The 15,523-nt window shown below is 44.9% G+C and overlaps 1 protein-coding gene across 1 annotated transcript; it reads left to right on the forward strand.

The window, feature by feature from the left end:
• The first annotated feature begins 1,909 nt into the window (after positions 1-1,909).
• Positions 1,910-5,776, forward strand: LOC103710539 (annexin D1-like). Its single transcript, XM_008796304.3, is given in 6 exon segments — positions 1,910-2,083; positions 2,228-2,373; positions 2,467-2,685; positions 4,009-4,221; positions 5,228-5,458; positions 5,460-5,776. Coding segments are annotated over 6 exon segments (948 nt in total). The 5' UTR covers positions 1,910-2,007; the 3' UTR covers positions 5,523-5,776.
• Positions 5,777-15,523: the final 9,747 nt, after the last annotated feature.

Here is a 15,523-nt window from a genome sequence, read left to right on the forward strand (position 1 = left end):
CTCCGGCCGGAAGAGGCAGAGTGGGATGGCGACAGACTGGGCCAGCTGTTTGGAGAGCATCTAGTAGAGCGGGTTCAGTCGATTCCCCTTTCGGGATCAGCAGGTCCAGATGTCAGGGTCTGGAGCACTACCTCTCGAGCGAGCGTTGGGATCGGAGAGGTTGCCCGGCTCCTTCAGCCAGGCTCACAGCCGGGCTTGGATTGTGGCTGGGTGTGGAGGTTTGGGCTACACCAGAGGGGTTGCTCTCTTTCTTTGGAAGGTGGCCTGGGAGCGGTTGCCGACATGCTCAGTGCTGTGTAGACGAGGTATGAGCCTTTCCCCCTCATGTCCAGACTGTGGGGTGGATGAGTCGGTGGATCATGTTCTATTCCACTGCGTATGGGCGAGAGGTGTTTGGAGTTTGATTGGGATCCCGGAGGACACCTGGAGTGGGAGGGATCTCTTCCTGGAGGAGGTTCGGCTGTGGGCTAGTGCACCTTAGATGCAGGGATTGGCTATCAGGGCGTCTTGTACAGCATACCAGATATGGCTGGACAGGAACGCCCGAGTGTTTGGTGAGCGTCGGCTATCCCTACATTTTGTGATAGAGCGGGCTTGTGCTCAGGCTGCAGAGATTGTTCAGGTAGAGCCAGCTCATAAACCTTTGACAGCTCGGGACATCTGGGGTTCCTATATTGCTTCGGCAGCTCCACACAGGGTATTCTTTACTTGGGAGCCCCCACCCCCGAGTTTCCTCAAGGTCAATTTTGATGACTCTGTCATGGATGGTGGCAGGAGGGGAGGGGCCGGATTCGTTGTTAGGGATCCGAGTTTTGATGTGGTGGCAGCAGGGAGCCGTCAGATTTTTGATATCTCTGTTCCAGGGGCAGAGCTGCGAGCGGCCTGGATGGGCCTATCGGGTACTCCGGGCGAACTCGGTTTTTCTGGAGGGTGATTCGGCCACGGTGATTAGCTGGATCTGTAGGGGCCCGGGTAGTCATGGATGTGCTCATCCCTTGCTTCGCGACATTTGGATGATGGTGGAAGAGGGGGTTACATTACAGGCCATGCATGTATATCGTGAGGCCAATGGGGCGGCTGAATGGGTGGCTGCGTATGTAGCGAGCCACTCAGGAGGCACCCTATGGGCTGGGGAGAGAGAGATGTCCGGAGCACTTCGGGACATTTTGTATTCTGACTCCTTAGGGTGTATTCGTACCCGTGATGTATGAAATGCCCGCTTTAGCAAAAAAAAAAAAAAAAAAAAACATATAATTTATCAAACTACCCGACAGCAGATGCTACGTAGGGGTGGCAATCGGATCGGGTCAGGCATAAACAGGTCGGGTCAAATACAGGTCGGGTCAGAAAACTATAAATCTGAACCCGACCTGTTTATTAAACGGGTCAGGAATTGCAAACCTGAACCAGACCTGTTTATTAAACAGGTAACCCGACCCGACCCGTTTAACCTGTTTAATAAACAGGTAACCTGTTTACCCAACCCGACCCAATCTGTTTAACCTGTTTGCCCAACCTGACCCGTTTAACCTGTTTAGACCTGTTTAATCTGTCCAACCCAACCTGTTTAACCTGCCCAACCCGACCTGTTTAGACCTGTTTAGACCCGTTTAACCTGTTTAGACCTGTTTAACCCGTTTAACCTGTTTAGACCTGTTTAACTTGCCCAACAGTTAAACGGGTTAAACGGTTTAAACGGGTCAGACATCTAAAACCCGTATTCGACCCAATTAATAAACAGGTTAAACGGGTCGACCTGTTTACGACCCAAACCTTTTTAGGCCAAACCCAAACCTGTTTATGGCGGGTCGAACACGGGTCGGGTTGGCGGGTCGGGTCATATTTTGCCACCCCTAATGCTACGTTGGAGAATCAGGATTAGTTATCTTATACCGGGGAGAAGGATACCCTAAACCTTTCTTCTTCCCTCTTCAAAGCCTCGTCTCCTCCTCTCCATTCCCTTCGTCTCTTCCTCTCTCGAGATCGCTTCGTCTCTCGAGCTCAGCGATGGCATCTCTCAAGGTTCCGGCTACCGTCCCTTCTCCATCGGAGGACGCTGAGCAGCTCCGCAAGGCCTTTGAAGGTACTATTGCCTCCTATTTCCTTTGTCCCTTCGTCTTCACTCGGGATCCTCGGGTTAGGACTTCCGATCTCGTCTCAGAAACCCTAGAAAGCTTAGTCTCACTCGGGTTGCTCCATTTTGATCGATTTTTCGTTTTTATGGTAGGTTGGGGCACCAATGAGGGGCTCATCATCTCCATCCTCGGCCACCGCAGCGCCGCCCAGCGCCGCGCCATCCGGCAGGCGTACCGCCAGTCCTACAATGAGGAACTCCTCAAGGCCCTCGACGGCGAGATCTCCGGCGACTTCGAGGTTTGATCCTCCTCTTCGGTCCCTAAACTTTCTTCTTTGTTTGCTGTTTTCCGGGTGTTGGTTTGGGCTGAGATTTGAAGGATTTGAGGGCAGAGGGCAGTGCTTCTGTGGACGCTGGATCCGGCGGAGAGGGACGCGTGGCTGGCGAACGAGGCGGTGAGGAAGTGGCGCCCCGAGAACCGGGTGTTGATCGAGATAGCCTGTGCGAGGAGTTCCGGAGAGCTGTTTGCAGTGAGGCAGGCGTACCATGCGCGATTTAAGAGATCACTTGAGGAGGATGTGGCGGCCCACACCACTGGGGATTTCCGTAAGGTAATCGCAAAGGGTTAGTAGTGGATCTGTTTTGATCTTCGGTTTTGATGCTTGATCTATGATCTGGGTTTGGTCTCTGGATGGAGATTTTTGTTTAATAATAGTTAAATTTTGATCTTGACCTTTTTTTTTTTGATATAACTTTCTGTTTAAAACGATTAAGTTGGCATTTTTGGGCAGTAGTTTATAAGTCATATTTTTGTTTTATTTATTTGATCTGCATTTTTTATGCTTCTTTTCTGACTTGTGTTTGATCTCTGAATGAAGATTTTTCACGTGATGGTTGTCAAATTTGAAATCTGATTGCTTATTTAGGGTGCCTTCAACGCCATAGGACTTTGAGAGAATATTATTTATTTTTGTTTGTTTGTTTTGTATAAAAAGATTGTTTAGTATGTGGTTTCAATGTTGCTGCTCTGCTTGAAGGTTTTTTTTGCTTGGTATTCATCAAACTTGAACTTCGGTTACTGTTTAATGTGCCTTCGAGGTAATCAGGTTTTGGTATCAGGGATTCAGTGCAAGATTATTCAATTGATTTTTGCCTTGATGCTTGTTTTAGTCTTTGGATTTTATCTCTGCGTTAAGGCTAGTTGGTCATCAAATGCAATGTCATTGGACTTTGGCCTTCTGGAATTGAGTGTAGTGTATAAATTTCTTCCCCTCTTTTTTGGTTGAAGTGTGGAGAATTTGTTTAGTAGAACTATTCTTGAAAACTAAACCGGGAGAGTGGGATTGTCCATAACTACCTTCCACCTCTTTCTTATTCTTCGCTGTTAATTTGTAGGTGCTTCCACTAAAAGTGTAGGTATGTTAGTCTGTTATACTGAGGTGCTGCTTGGTCGCTTGAATTTCAAAACGCTGGCCTTGGACCATGGTAGTTGTACTCTAGGTCCTGGGGATTAGACTTTTGATCAATGATTAATGGTATGAGAAGTACCAAAGTCATGCCTATATAGAATGATCCACAGAATAAGAATAGATAGAGCTGCAGTGGTGACTTTGGGAGTGGGGTGTTATGAAGGTGCTTATAGCAGCATTACATGGAGTACCTAGCCTGCATTGGAAGATGTTTCTGTTGAGAAGCTTAAGCAAAAAGGATTAGTAAATAGTTTGCCAGAATGAGGTATTCAATTTCAGAACTTAGTTAATCGTCTGCTCAAAACATTAGGGTCTTCCTGTGTCTCCCAATCTCACAACACATTTGGGAGGCGGTAAACTAGTGCTGTGTAATTAAACAAAAGAAAGACAAAATATAGAGCAACTACAGAGAGCAAAGAGTTTTTCTTTTGTGCGTTATTCACGAATGGTTGTTCTGTGTTTCAGCTTTTGGTGCCACTTGTAAGTGCCTACCGCTATGAAGGAGAAGAGATCAACTTAACATTGGCGAAATCAGAGGCTAGGATGCTGCATGAGAAGATCTCTGATAAGGCCTACAACCATGAAGAGCTTATCAGGATCCTTACTACAAGGAGCAAAGCACAACTGATTAAAACATTTAACCACTACAATGATGAGTTTGGTAAGCCAGTGAACAAGGTATACCCGCTTCTTTTAATTAAGCTCTTCCCTTCACAACCAGTGTTGGTGCTTATATTTGTGCCGGAATTTATTTGGTGTTCCTCTGTTTCTTTTTTTTTTTTTTTTGGGGGGGGGGGGGGGGGGGGGGGGGGGGCTGTTTTATTTCTAAATTGCACCTGATTTTCCCCCTTTAAAAAATTATGCTAATCATTAGTGCCCTTTTTTTGCAATAGATGCCTACACTCTTATTCTTTAAAATTTTCTTGCATATATTATTCTGGTTTGATATATGTCTCATAATTATTCATTCATTCCTACCTAGTGCCATATGCTTTGCTACTAATGACTTTCACCTAGGCATATCAGATCCTCCCTTGATTTAAATTTCAGTAAAATAATTTGAGACACTATTATGCTCTTCTTGCTAATAGTCATCACATCTTAATTGTCTTGTTCGTCACTTTCACGTCAATCTGTGTAACTCCTTATTGGATGATATTCTTCAAATTTGACAAAAAAATATCCAACTTTAAATCTTTACCTTCCCAGTTAGTGGACAAAATCTTCTACCTAGATGCTGTAGCCTATTTTTTCCCTTTTTTTTTTCCTCTCTCCTTGAGTTCTCCACTTCCCCACTCCTGCACCTGAGTCTGCTGGAATGTACTCTTGATTCAGGTTCTTTAATGTGTATGTGATTGAATTACCTATCTTTTGTTGCGTTCCTCGCTCAATGAAATACATTAACATGTCATTTTTTATTAGTCTGACAGCATATCTCCACGTCATCTGATGAATTCATATTTTACTAGTTATGGAAAATTTTCCGCTTAACACTGGAGTTGAGCACACTGTACACATGTAACTCGTCTGCCGGTCGGCTTTGTATTGTTTATATCCCCATAACAAGCCTGAAAAATAAACAAATGAAATCTAAACTGTTGCTCCCAGCGCATTTAATGACCAAAAATTACATCCCAACTTTTTTGTTGAACTTTCTAACTGGGTTTTAGCTTGGTTTTCACAGGATTTGAAATCTGATCCCAAGGATGACTTCCTGGCTGCTCTGCGGGCCACCATTCGTTGCATTTGCTGTCCTGAAAGATACTTTGAGAAGGTCATTAGGTTGGCCATAAATGGGCTGGGAACAGATGAGAATGCTCTTACTCGAGTCATAACTATTCGTGCTGAGGTGGACTTGAAAGTGATCGCAGAGGTTTACCAGAAGAGAAACAGCATGCCACTTGAGCGTGCAATTAAAAGGCGACACTTCTGGAGATTACGAGGCAATGCTTCTTGCACTGCTAGGGCAGGAAGCTTGAGGAGCTTGCTCCCTTTGGTGTCGTCTCCTTTGAATGAGAATAAAATCCTGGTGTAGCTGAAGGCATGTTCGGGTGTGGATAGTCTCTCAGTTTGTGCTGTAGTAAATTGTGAGTGTCAGGTCGTTTCCCTGTTTTGTGTGTGCTATGTTAATGTATGTGGGTTTTTCCCTTCATCAACATCTGTGCTGTAGGGAATTTCGCCCTTCTTTTACCCTTGGTATGTCTACTTTCTGAATATCGTGGAGTTCTCTTTAGATTTTGGCCCATTATCGGGATGTTGGTTGACCTAGTTTTTTTTTTTTTTTTTTGCTTAAAAAAATCCTTCAGACCAACCATGAATTATTTAGTAATGATCGGTTTGGTTGCCGGAGTAGCGGTTCTCTCTTGCAGGCCTTCCTATTCCACTTATCAGTGAGTTCTACGCTACTTCTTCTGCAGGTACTATCTAATTACGGCATCTCCAGGATAAATTGAAGCTGCAGCATATATTACCACCTTATCAACGGGTACCGAAGTGTCTGTTATCTATTAATTTATTTTCTAGATGGCAATTCGATGCCCTCAACGCCACCAAATTGATCTATATCCAACTTTTTTCCATCTCTCTCTCTCTCTCTCTCTCTCTCTCTCATCAGGAGGGTGGGTGCTGTGTTACCCATGTAAACTGAAAGGCTGATACTGGTGCAGCTTTCATCAGACTATACATATTTATAGAGAAGCAAATTATGTTGTCTACTGGGTTGCTTTTTTACGGCTCATCATGCGAAAGAATTTGTCTGAATGGATAGGCTTTAGCCAATTTTTTTTTTTTTCTAATTTTATTAACCCCATTCACGTTGTAAGCTGCAGTTGTTAAAAAATAAAAATAAATAATAATAATAATAATAAAGTTGCGGTGTTTGCTCATGTAAACTGAAAAAAGTCAGTCCCCGTTAAAAGTTGCACCCAAAAGCTGGCGACGGTAAGGAAAAACGGTTGGTGCAGCTGAGGCCCGCCAACTGGTTCGTACCAATCAGTAGTTTGAATCACTTGCAGTGGGGTACGGTACCTTGGTTTGCATCCCGCCTTTGTAGCACAATACATGCTGTCAAACTTATCCAATGTTTCTAAAATTAATTTTTAGTAAAAGTAAAAATATAAGCATAAAAAATAAATAAAATTATTGATGGAGAGCAGTTTAGTGTGCCATGAAAAGGGGAGGCCAAATTCTTCGGTGAGCCTCTGTTCAAAAGTTTGGATGGTGTTTTAAGTCTTGTACAGAATGGAAATGAGGTTTGTTCTTTTGGGCAGCCGAGGTAGCACAAATTCACCCAATCTAGAAAGATTGCTATCTTATCCTATTTGGATCAGATTTCGCCTAAGAAACTTTAAGTTAGGATCGCAAAGGGTTAGACTTATAATTTTAAATCAGTTGGGTATGTGTCAAAGTTTTGACCGGTAGAGCTCTGTTCGGATCAAAATAATTTAGGTAGAATTGAGTTATAATCTTAGATAAGAATTTTTTGATGATTGATCTTTTCCTCGATGCTGATTATTTAAATCATTTTGAAATCTAGCCCGTAAAAACTGTTAATATTGGATTTGACAGGCTAATTTCAGTTAATTTAGGATTGAGGTCAAAAAAATGTGACTTGAAATGATCCGTGGATGGGTATAAGTCAAAAGGTCCGAATCTGATGTCAAATCAGATTAGGTAGGCATCAATGTTTTGTATGTTATTGTCCTTCCTTTACCAGACTCAAATGTTATCCGACTAACTCATTGCCACCATAGGGAGCACCTTGTCATAGTCTTGCATTAATTGACGAAAGAGCACAATATCAAATTACAAGCCCGGGCCAGTTCTCCACAAATACCTTAAGCTTTTGGGGTCGTGAATCCACAACAAGAGATACTAGAACCAAGTCCAGTTTCGCAATCCAAATACTAAGGACCGGGTCATTGGTGGGCCTCCCGTCTCGAGTTAGTGTAAAAGATTGTATTCACACATCGATTGATAAGGGGATGCCGTGTGACATCTTGCTAGTTCTCCATCCAACAGCTTAAAATTTATGAGCTATGCGTGTGACATCTTGCTGTACATGGCGGACTTTGAACAATACACTAGAGAACACTTGATTACACTTATCTGAAGGTCTATATATAATATATATTGGTAGGAAGGAGGGCAAAGTCACCATTACAATCTCATAAAAAGAACACCAAAAACATGAAGCAGACTTAAAAACTAGTGGTGGGAAGGCATCAGTCCAATTAGAGAGATGTTAGATACCCAGTTGGCCAGCAGATCGGCCACCTCATTCCCCTCTTGATAAATGTGGGATCATAGACCGCTACACCGCTCCTTTTATTAGTTGATGTGGAACTATTGCAATCTCCCTTATGCAACATCGTGACCCCTTTGTTATGAATCAGCTCGTACTTGAGAGGGGAGTCCATCGATGGCCTGTGTCCTATACAACCTCATCAGGTTCTCCTCGATCTTGGAATCTCTTAGAAAAGGGACTGCATGAATGATAAGGATTGCGACGCATGTTAGACCTAGCTTTGATGCCATCTGTCACGGCCCTGACTCGAGATCGCGAGCCGGGGGTCCGCGCCAACCGCCGCACATCCGTAGGAAACTCTTCCCACGAGTATGCAAGGCATCTTAACCAAATTCTCAATATATCAAATAATTCAACTAAATAAATGCAATCTTATTCCATTAACTAACTCGAGTCATAAAGTCTCACAATTCTAAATACGCCAGCGGAACAATAAAGATAAAACATCAATTTAAATAAATCCTAATCTAAGATAACTTGTACCAACAGTTCTTCTATTTACTCTTCCATTTTGCAACCCTGATAGGTTAGTTATCGGAAGCTGTAAAATAACAAGAAATTATATAATGAGCTAGACAACCCAGTACGCAATACATACCTTAACTAGACAATTCATATAATAACATAAAATATAAATACAAATTACGATGAGTCAACATAAATAACATAATCAATTTCTTTTCAAACACAAATTTATTGAAATTCGTATCTTTCAAATATCCATATACATAATTATAAATCTGATTCAAAACAAATCACATTCAACTCAACAGTATTTAACTACGACTACACTTATACCCTGTGGCTGGCCAGAAACAGAACCGCACTTATACCCTGCGGAGTGAGCAAGAATACTGCACTTATACCCTGCGGAGTGGGCCAGATACCATACTTATACCCTGTGGTGAGGCCAGAATTGCCAATGCATAACCCCCAATTGCAGGGTCCAAAATATAGTCAAGCTGAGAGTTCCAAATTTGATGCACATCAAAATTCATTTGCAACATAATAGATATATCATATTCCAATCTAAATATGCATATACGATGTAAAAACAATAAATATATCCAAAAATATTATTCTAATTCACATATCTATTTTTCATTCAATCATCATCTCGTAAAATTCATAAATCACATATAAATTCATTAACAATTTATTCGATGCAAAAATAATATTATATAAATGAAGAGTCTAGAGAAGGTAGTTCATTACTTACTTCGAACACGATCCACAACAAATCCAATTAATCTCACAAATTCCTCGCAGAACCTAATATTAAAAATCATATTTTCTTTTTAAAATTCATCACAATATATATATATATATATATATATATATATATATATATATATAAACTTAAATCTTAACATCCTTCCATGACCGATCCTGCAGAAGTGTCTAGCACCTCGGGTTGGGGTTCGGATTCGGGTTCATACCCGTAAACCACCCTCCTCCCTTTATTTTATTATTATTATTATTATTATTTTCTTTCTTTCTTTTTTCTTTTCGTTTTTTTTCTTTTTTTTCTTTTCTTTTTTTTTCTTTTCTTTTCCTTTTTTTTTCTTTTCTTTTCTTCTCTTCTTCTCTAAAATCTTCTCTCCCGGCTTCTTTCTTCCTTCCCCCCTTTCTTTCTTCTTCTTTTTCTTTCTCCTCCCTCCTCTTCTCCCGACTTCTTCTCCCCCCCCCCCACTTTCTTTCTTCTTTCTTCTCCCGCGAAGGAAGGTCGGCGAGCTCGGAAGAGGCCAAGTTGAGGCCGACGGCGCCCGCAACGGTCGGCTCTCTCCTTCTTCCCGCAGAGGAGGCATGCGGACGGCGAGAAGAAGAAGAGCCCTGCAACGGTCGGCTTTCTCCTTCTTCCCTCTCTTCTTCTTTCTTTCTTTGTTTCTCTTTTTTTTTTTTTCAAATGGTATAACAAAGAAATGAAGGGTAGAAACCCTTACCTCAGCCTCGGCGAAGATTCAGTGGCTTCTTTCCGGTGGCAATGGAGAAAGAGGAAGACCCATGCCGTGGCTTCTCAACTCTCTCTCCCTCCTCTCTCTCGCCCGACAGCCCAAGGAAGAAGAACCCCCAACCAGGAGGGGAATTGGGTGTGGCTGCTCTGCTTTGGATGGCTTCAAGGAGAAGGAAGGAAGCCCTAAAAAAAAACAGGCATCCCTGGCTTTCAGGATGAATTTCTCCCTTCATCCCGCGCCCTCACGTGCATCGCACGTGAGGCCGAAAGCTTGGCTGGGTCGGTCAAATGGACCAGGCCCAGTTCCAGGGTCTCACACCATCCTTCATGCTTGCAAGTCAAAAACTTAATTTATCCAGAGGAGAACCGTCCAAGCTAATGAACCCATGTGACACCCATTTTATTAGTTGACTAAGGGCTCCTACATAAAAAGGCGTTCAAAAGACAACTAAACAAGAGCCTAGAGCCCAGATCGTGGGGTTTTTATGCAGTGGAGTTTCGCGGGCTATCAGGGGGCATTATTGTCACTTGGAAGCAGGGATCTTTCAGATTGGACTATTTCATGTTTGTGAACAAGAGGTTATCATGGTGATCTCGGAGGGTGATAACTCACCTTGGGTCCTTGCTGCGGTGTATGCTAGCACTGATTTCAGGGAGAGACGGAGGCTATGGGAGGAAGCATCGCAGGTGATCTGTCAGGGTTATCCTTTGTTGATTGCTGGTGACTTCAATTGTATAGTTGATCCCCAGGAGAAGATGGGAGGTAAGCCGTTCTCTTATGAGCGGAAGGTGAAGGAGTTTCAGGACTTTTTGTTTGTTAATGGATTGATAGATCTGGGGTTTGCAGGTCCTAGATTTACATGGTGGCAACAATCAGCAGGGTGTTGCTAGAGTTTGGGAGAGATTGGACAGAGCCTGTGCGACAGCGGGGTGGGTCCAGAGGTTCCCGGATCATCGAGTGAGGCATTTACCCAGGATTGCATCTGATCATTGCCATTTACTGGTGTTGTACTGATGTATATACCCCGGTGCATCCCCCATTCAGATTCGAGAAGTTGTGGCTCTGCTATCCGAGATCATGGGAGATGGTGAGGGAGGCTTGGAGCATCCCTGTTAGGGGTGACCCCATGTATCGGGTTTCACGCGGACTGGAGTTGGCGAGGAGGCGTCTGAGGAGGTGGAACAGGGAGGAAGTGGGGAATATTTTTAGTAGGATTGAGGAGTCAGAGGTGGCCATTGCTAGATTACAGGCTCAGGAGGTTCGAGGAGGGGGGCTTCTGGATGCAGAGGTAGGGGAGCTCAGATCCTTATTGGCGTTGCATGATGCCCTCCTTAGGCAGCAGGAGATATTCTGGAGACAGAAGGCGAGGGTACAGTGGATCATGGAGAGGGATAGAAACACCAGATTTTTCCACCAGGCGACAGTGATTAGGAGGCATCAAAATCGGATCAGAGCTATCAGAGGTGAGGATGGGCAGTTGTCGGAGGATCCGGATGTGATCCAGAGGATTCTGGTGAGTTTCTTTAGGGCCAGGTGGACAGAGCATTCGGCAGGTGCGAGTCTAGCTGATATTCCCGATGCCAGGGGATGGGGTTACGGAGGAGGAGACTTTAGCTCTGATCAGGCCGGGTGTCGGAGAGGGAGATTAGGGAGGCGGTGTGGTCCCTCGGGGGGGACAAGGCCCTGGGGCCAGATGGATTCCCACCGGTTTTCTTTCAGAGATATTGGACGATAGTTGGTCGTGATGTGACGGAGGCTATTCAGCAGTTTTTCAGTTCAGCAGTGATGGCGGATGAGTGGCAGCAGACTTCATTACCCTGATACCGAAGCGGTCGGACGCTTCGGAGCCAAGTCACTTTCGTCCGATTAGCCTTTGTACGACTCTGTACAAGGTCACGACGAAGATTCTTGCTGTTAGGTTGAGGGTGTTCTTTCTAGGCTCATTAGCCCAGAGCAGGGGGCTTTCTTGGAGGGGCGGAGTATATCTGATAATGTACTCATTGCCCAGGAGTTTATGTTTGATCTTGGGAGGGCGCCAATGAGGAGAAGCTTGATGGGGATCAAGCTTGACATGGAGAGGGTCTATGATAGGATGAGGTGGGACTTTGTGCAGCAGTCATTGCAGGGATTTGGGTTTCATGAGATATGGATCAGGTGGGTCATGGGCTGCATTAGAGCTCCTTCCTTTGCTATTTTGGTGAACGGTACGCCGTCGGGGTTTTTTGAGTCATCAGGTGGGCTGCGCCAGGGGTGCCCTCTTTCCCCACTGCTGTTCATTATCTGTGCGGATGCGTTGTCTCGATCTCTTCGGCAGGCGGTGGCTAGTCAGGAGTTGGAGGTTTACAGACCGGTGGCGGGGGCCTTTGCGATCTCTCACTTGCTCTTCGCTGATGATTGCTTGCTTTTAGCCAGGTCGTCTAGGCAGGGGGCTCGGGTGATCAGTCAGGCCCTTCAGGATTATTGTGCTGTGTCGGGTCAGCAGGTCAACTTGGCCAAATCATCCGTTATGTTTAGCCCGAAGACCAGAGTGGCGGTGAAGCAGTCCATACTGGAGATCCTGGGGGTGGGTGAGCAGGCGGGTACGATGACATACTTGGGGATTCCGCTTTGCGGACGTCGGTTGAGGGCTAGGGACTGTACCTCTCTTGAGCTCAGCATCAGACGCAGGTTAGAGGGGTGGCAGATACATTCACTTTTCATGATGGGTAGGATCACCTTGGTTCGCTCAGTCCTTACATCAGTTCCCATCTATCTATTGTCCCATGCCATGATCCCGGTGACAGTTCTGAGATCTCTTGAGCAGCTTTTCAGAGAGTTTATCTGGGGAGGAGCAGTGGCAGAGGCGGTATTCATTTGCTGGCATGGGAGGTTGTATGCCAGCCGACCAGAGTTGGTGGTTTGGGGGTGCAGTCCTTGGTGGCGAGGAGGGAGGCCCTGGCGGCGAGGCATGTTGCTAGGTTTGTGTTGGAGCCCGAGTGTATGTGGTCCTCTTTGATGAGGGCCAAGTATGGAGGGTTGGGACTTGGGGTGCGACCTGGGCGTCACCACTCTCCGGTCTGGAGGGAGGTGTGTGTCAGGGCTATGGTGGTGCTACCGGAGATCAGATGGGCCATCGGGACGGTCGCTCTATTGATGTGTTGGAGGATAGCTGGGTGACCGAGTGGCCGATCTGCCGCCTGCCGACATTGGTGGACTCGGCGAGGTTATCAGGGCGCAGGGTCAGTGATCTACTGGACTCTGAGGGGGGCTGTTGGAGGACGGGGCTGATTCGGGAGGCATTTGGAGAGCAGTTGGCGGAGTTGGTTCTGTCTTTGCCAGTCCCCACGGGGGGGGAGTCTGATAGATTAGTGTGGAGGGCGACGGGACGGTCGCGAGTGCGGGTCAGAGATCTTCTCGCTCTGTTCAGTAGGGAGCCAGGTCGACAGATTGCGGGTGGTTGGATATGGAGGCTACGGATTCATCCCCGAGTGGCACTCTTCATCTGGAAGGTGGCTTGGGGATGCCTTCCGACCAGGAGTCTATTGGTCCGGCGCGGTATGCGAGTACCTCAGCATTGCGAGGTATGTGGTGATAGTGAGGAGACCATCGAGCATGTCCTTCTGTCGTGCCCCAGGGCCTATGAGATATGGCGGAGGTCATCGGCTCCACTACCTGTCTCGGTGGCTTCAGCTCAGAACCTGTTGCAGCTATTGAGAGATTCCATGAGGTGTCCTAGATCTGTTGAGGATGGGATTCTTAGGGCATACCTGTCCTACCATATTTGGTTGGACAGGAATGCTAGTATTTTCGAGGGGAGGCGATCGCCTCCGTGGATGGTGGTAGACAGAGCAGAGCGTCATGCGAGAGAGATTATCGCGACTTCTGTTGTGATTTCCTCTGGGATAGACAGGGACACCTGGGGTACTCACGCTATTTCAGCGCCACGTTTTGCCCTTGTTTCTTGGGTACCCCACCCCCAGGCTATCTCAAGGTAAATTTCGACGGTAGCAGGTCAGCGGATGGCGTGACTGGAGGGATCAGCTTTGTGATCAGAGACCATCATGGGAGGATGATTGTTGCAGGTGGGCGCCGGACTCCTGGGCTCACTGTTGTTGGGGCAGAGCTGCGAGCTGCCTGGGAGGGGTTATCTTATGCTAGGCAGGTGCTTGGTGTGGAGCGGGTGTTTCTTGAGGGAGACTCTGTGGTGGTGATTGACTGGATCCGGGGGGTGGACAGGTATGGTGATGGTCACCCCCTTATCCGGGAGACACGCAGGATGGCTCAGACGATGGGCGGCTTTCAGGCTTTTCATGTGTTTAGGGAGGCGAACAGGGCTGCAGATTGGGTTGCCTCTTACATCGCCCGGCACTCCGGGTACTTTTTGTGGACGTTGGATTCAGATGTCCCTTCTGCTTTGTTGTCTTTACTTTCACGCGATTTAGATGGGTGTACTCAGGTTAGACTTATATGAATGAGTAACCGCTTTTTACCAAAAAAAAAAAAAAAGAGACCGGAGAAGACCCTCTATTAATAAAGAATTTAGGTGCACATATGTTACAAACAAATATAGAACTAAAAAAATATAATTAATTTTTTTTAATTATTTGGATTCTAGTATTTTATTTTTATGCAGATTTTTATTAGAATTTTGGATTGCCTAATGGTTATGGTATTAGAACATATTTCGCATTACTAGGAATACAAAATACTGAGTTGATCAATAAATTAAATTAAAAAAAGGACACGGGGGAGTTCGGTCAAAACAAGCAATCACTCACAACAATGATGGTTTCGGCATGCGGTAACTGGGCGAGGTTGCAACGACGCTCGGGGAGAGAGTAGGAAGCTCGGCGGGATAGGAGAAGGAAATCTAAAAGGGATTGTAATTTACTAAACAAGATAGAAATCTAAAACTGATTGCATTGAGCTTCCATGGTTGCTTTAGACAATCTAATGCCTGCAATGTTCATTTTCGGAAGAGCCCTACTTCGGGATATGTACTTTTGGATAGTAAGCACACACCAATGATGTTTGTTATGAACTTTATCTTACAAAAAGAAAAGAGCAAGGCAATCTCATGATAAATAGCTACCACATTCATATTTTTGCATTCTTAGATAAAATACTATTTTAAGACTATTTACATTAATTGCTATTTCTTGTTATAATGGTGAATAATAAATGTTTAATTATCATTACTTCAATTCAAAATAATTTCATTATCGTATCTTACTTTAAGATAAACATATCGCTAACAATGTCCAAAATGTGATGGCAAGGCGAAGGCACTTTCATGGTTTTTAACGATGTCAAAACAGGAAGCGAATACGTGAATTTAGTGCAATTTGCCCTATAAATTTCAGCATCCATAAAAATAGACACAGATATGGACATACTGATATCCAAACAATATGCAGTCCATATTTCAGCAAGATGGGTTGATGATAATTTATCAAGGTTTTTATCTTTTGTTCTTTACTTTTCCTTTTAAAAAGGGTTGGAGCTGCGACATGGGGGCTATAACCATGCATCAGTAAACAAAGATAATAAAAGAAATAGAGAAGAAATAAATACATTGCTGGCAGAAGAGACGATACAGGCTTCCGCCCATGGGTGAGTAAACCGGTGCCAAGATGATGATCATGCTGCAAAGACCAAATCTGAGGTAAACCAGAATGGTATCACCTAAAGATGGCACAACCAGAACCAGGATTCACGTTGCGGAGATTGTTGAATGAAG

Source organism: Phoenix dactylifera, unplaced genomic scaffold (assembly GCF_009389715.1).
Source record: "Phoenix dactylifera cultivar Barhee BC4 unplaced genomic scaffold, palm_55x_up_171113_PBpolish2nd_filt_p 001058F, whole genome shotgun sequence".
In the NCBI taxonomy this organism is placed as follows: Eukaryota; Viridiplantae; Streptophyta; class Magnoliopsida; order Arecales; family Arecaceae; genus Phoenix; species Phoenix dactylifera.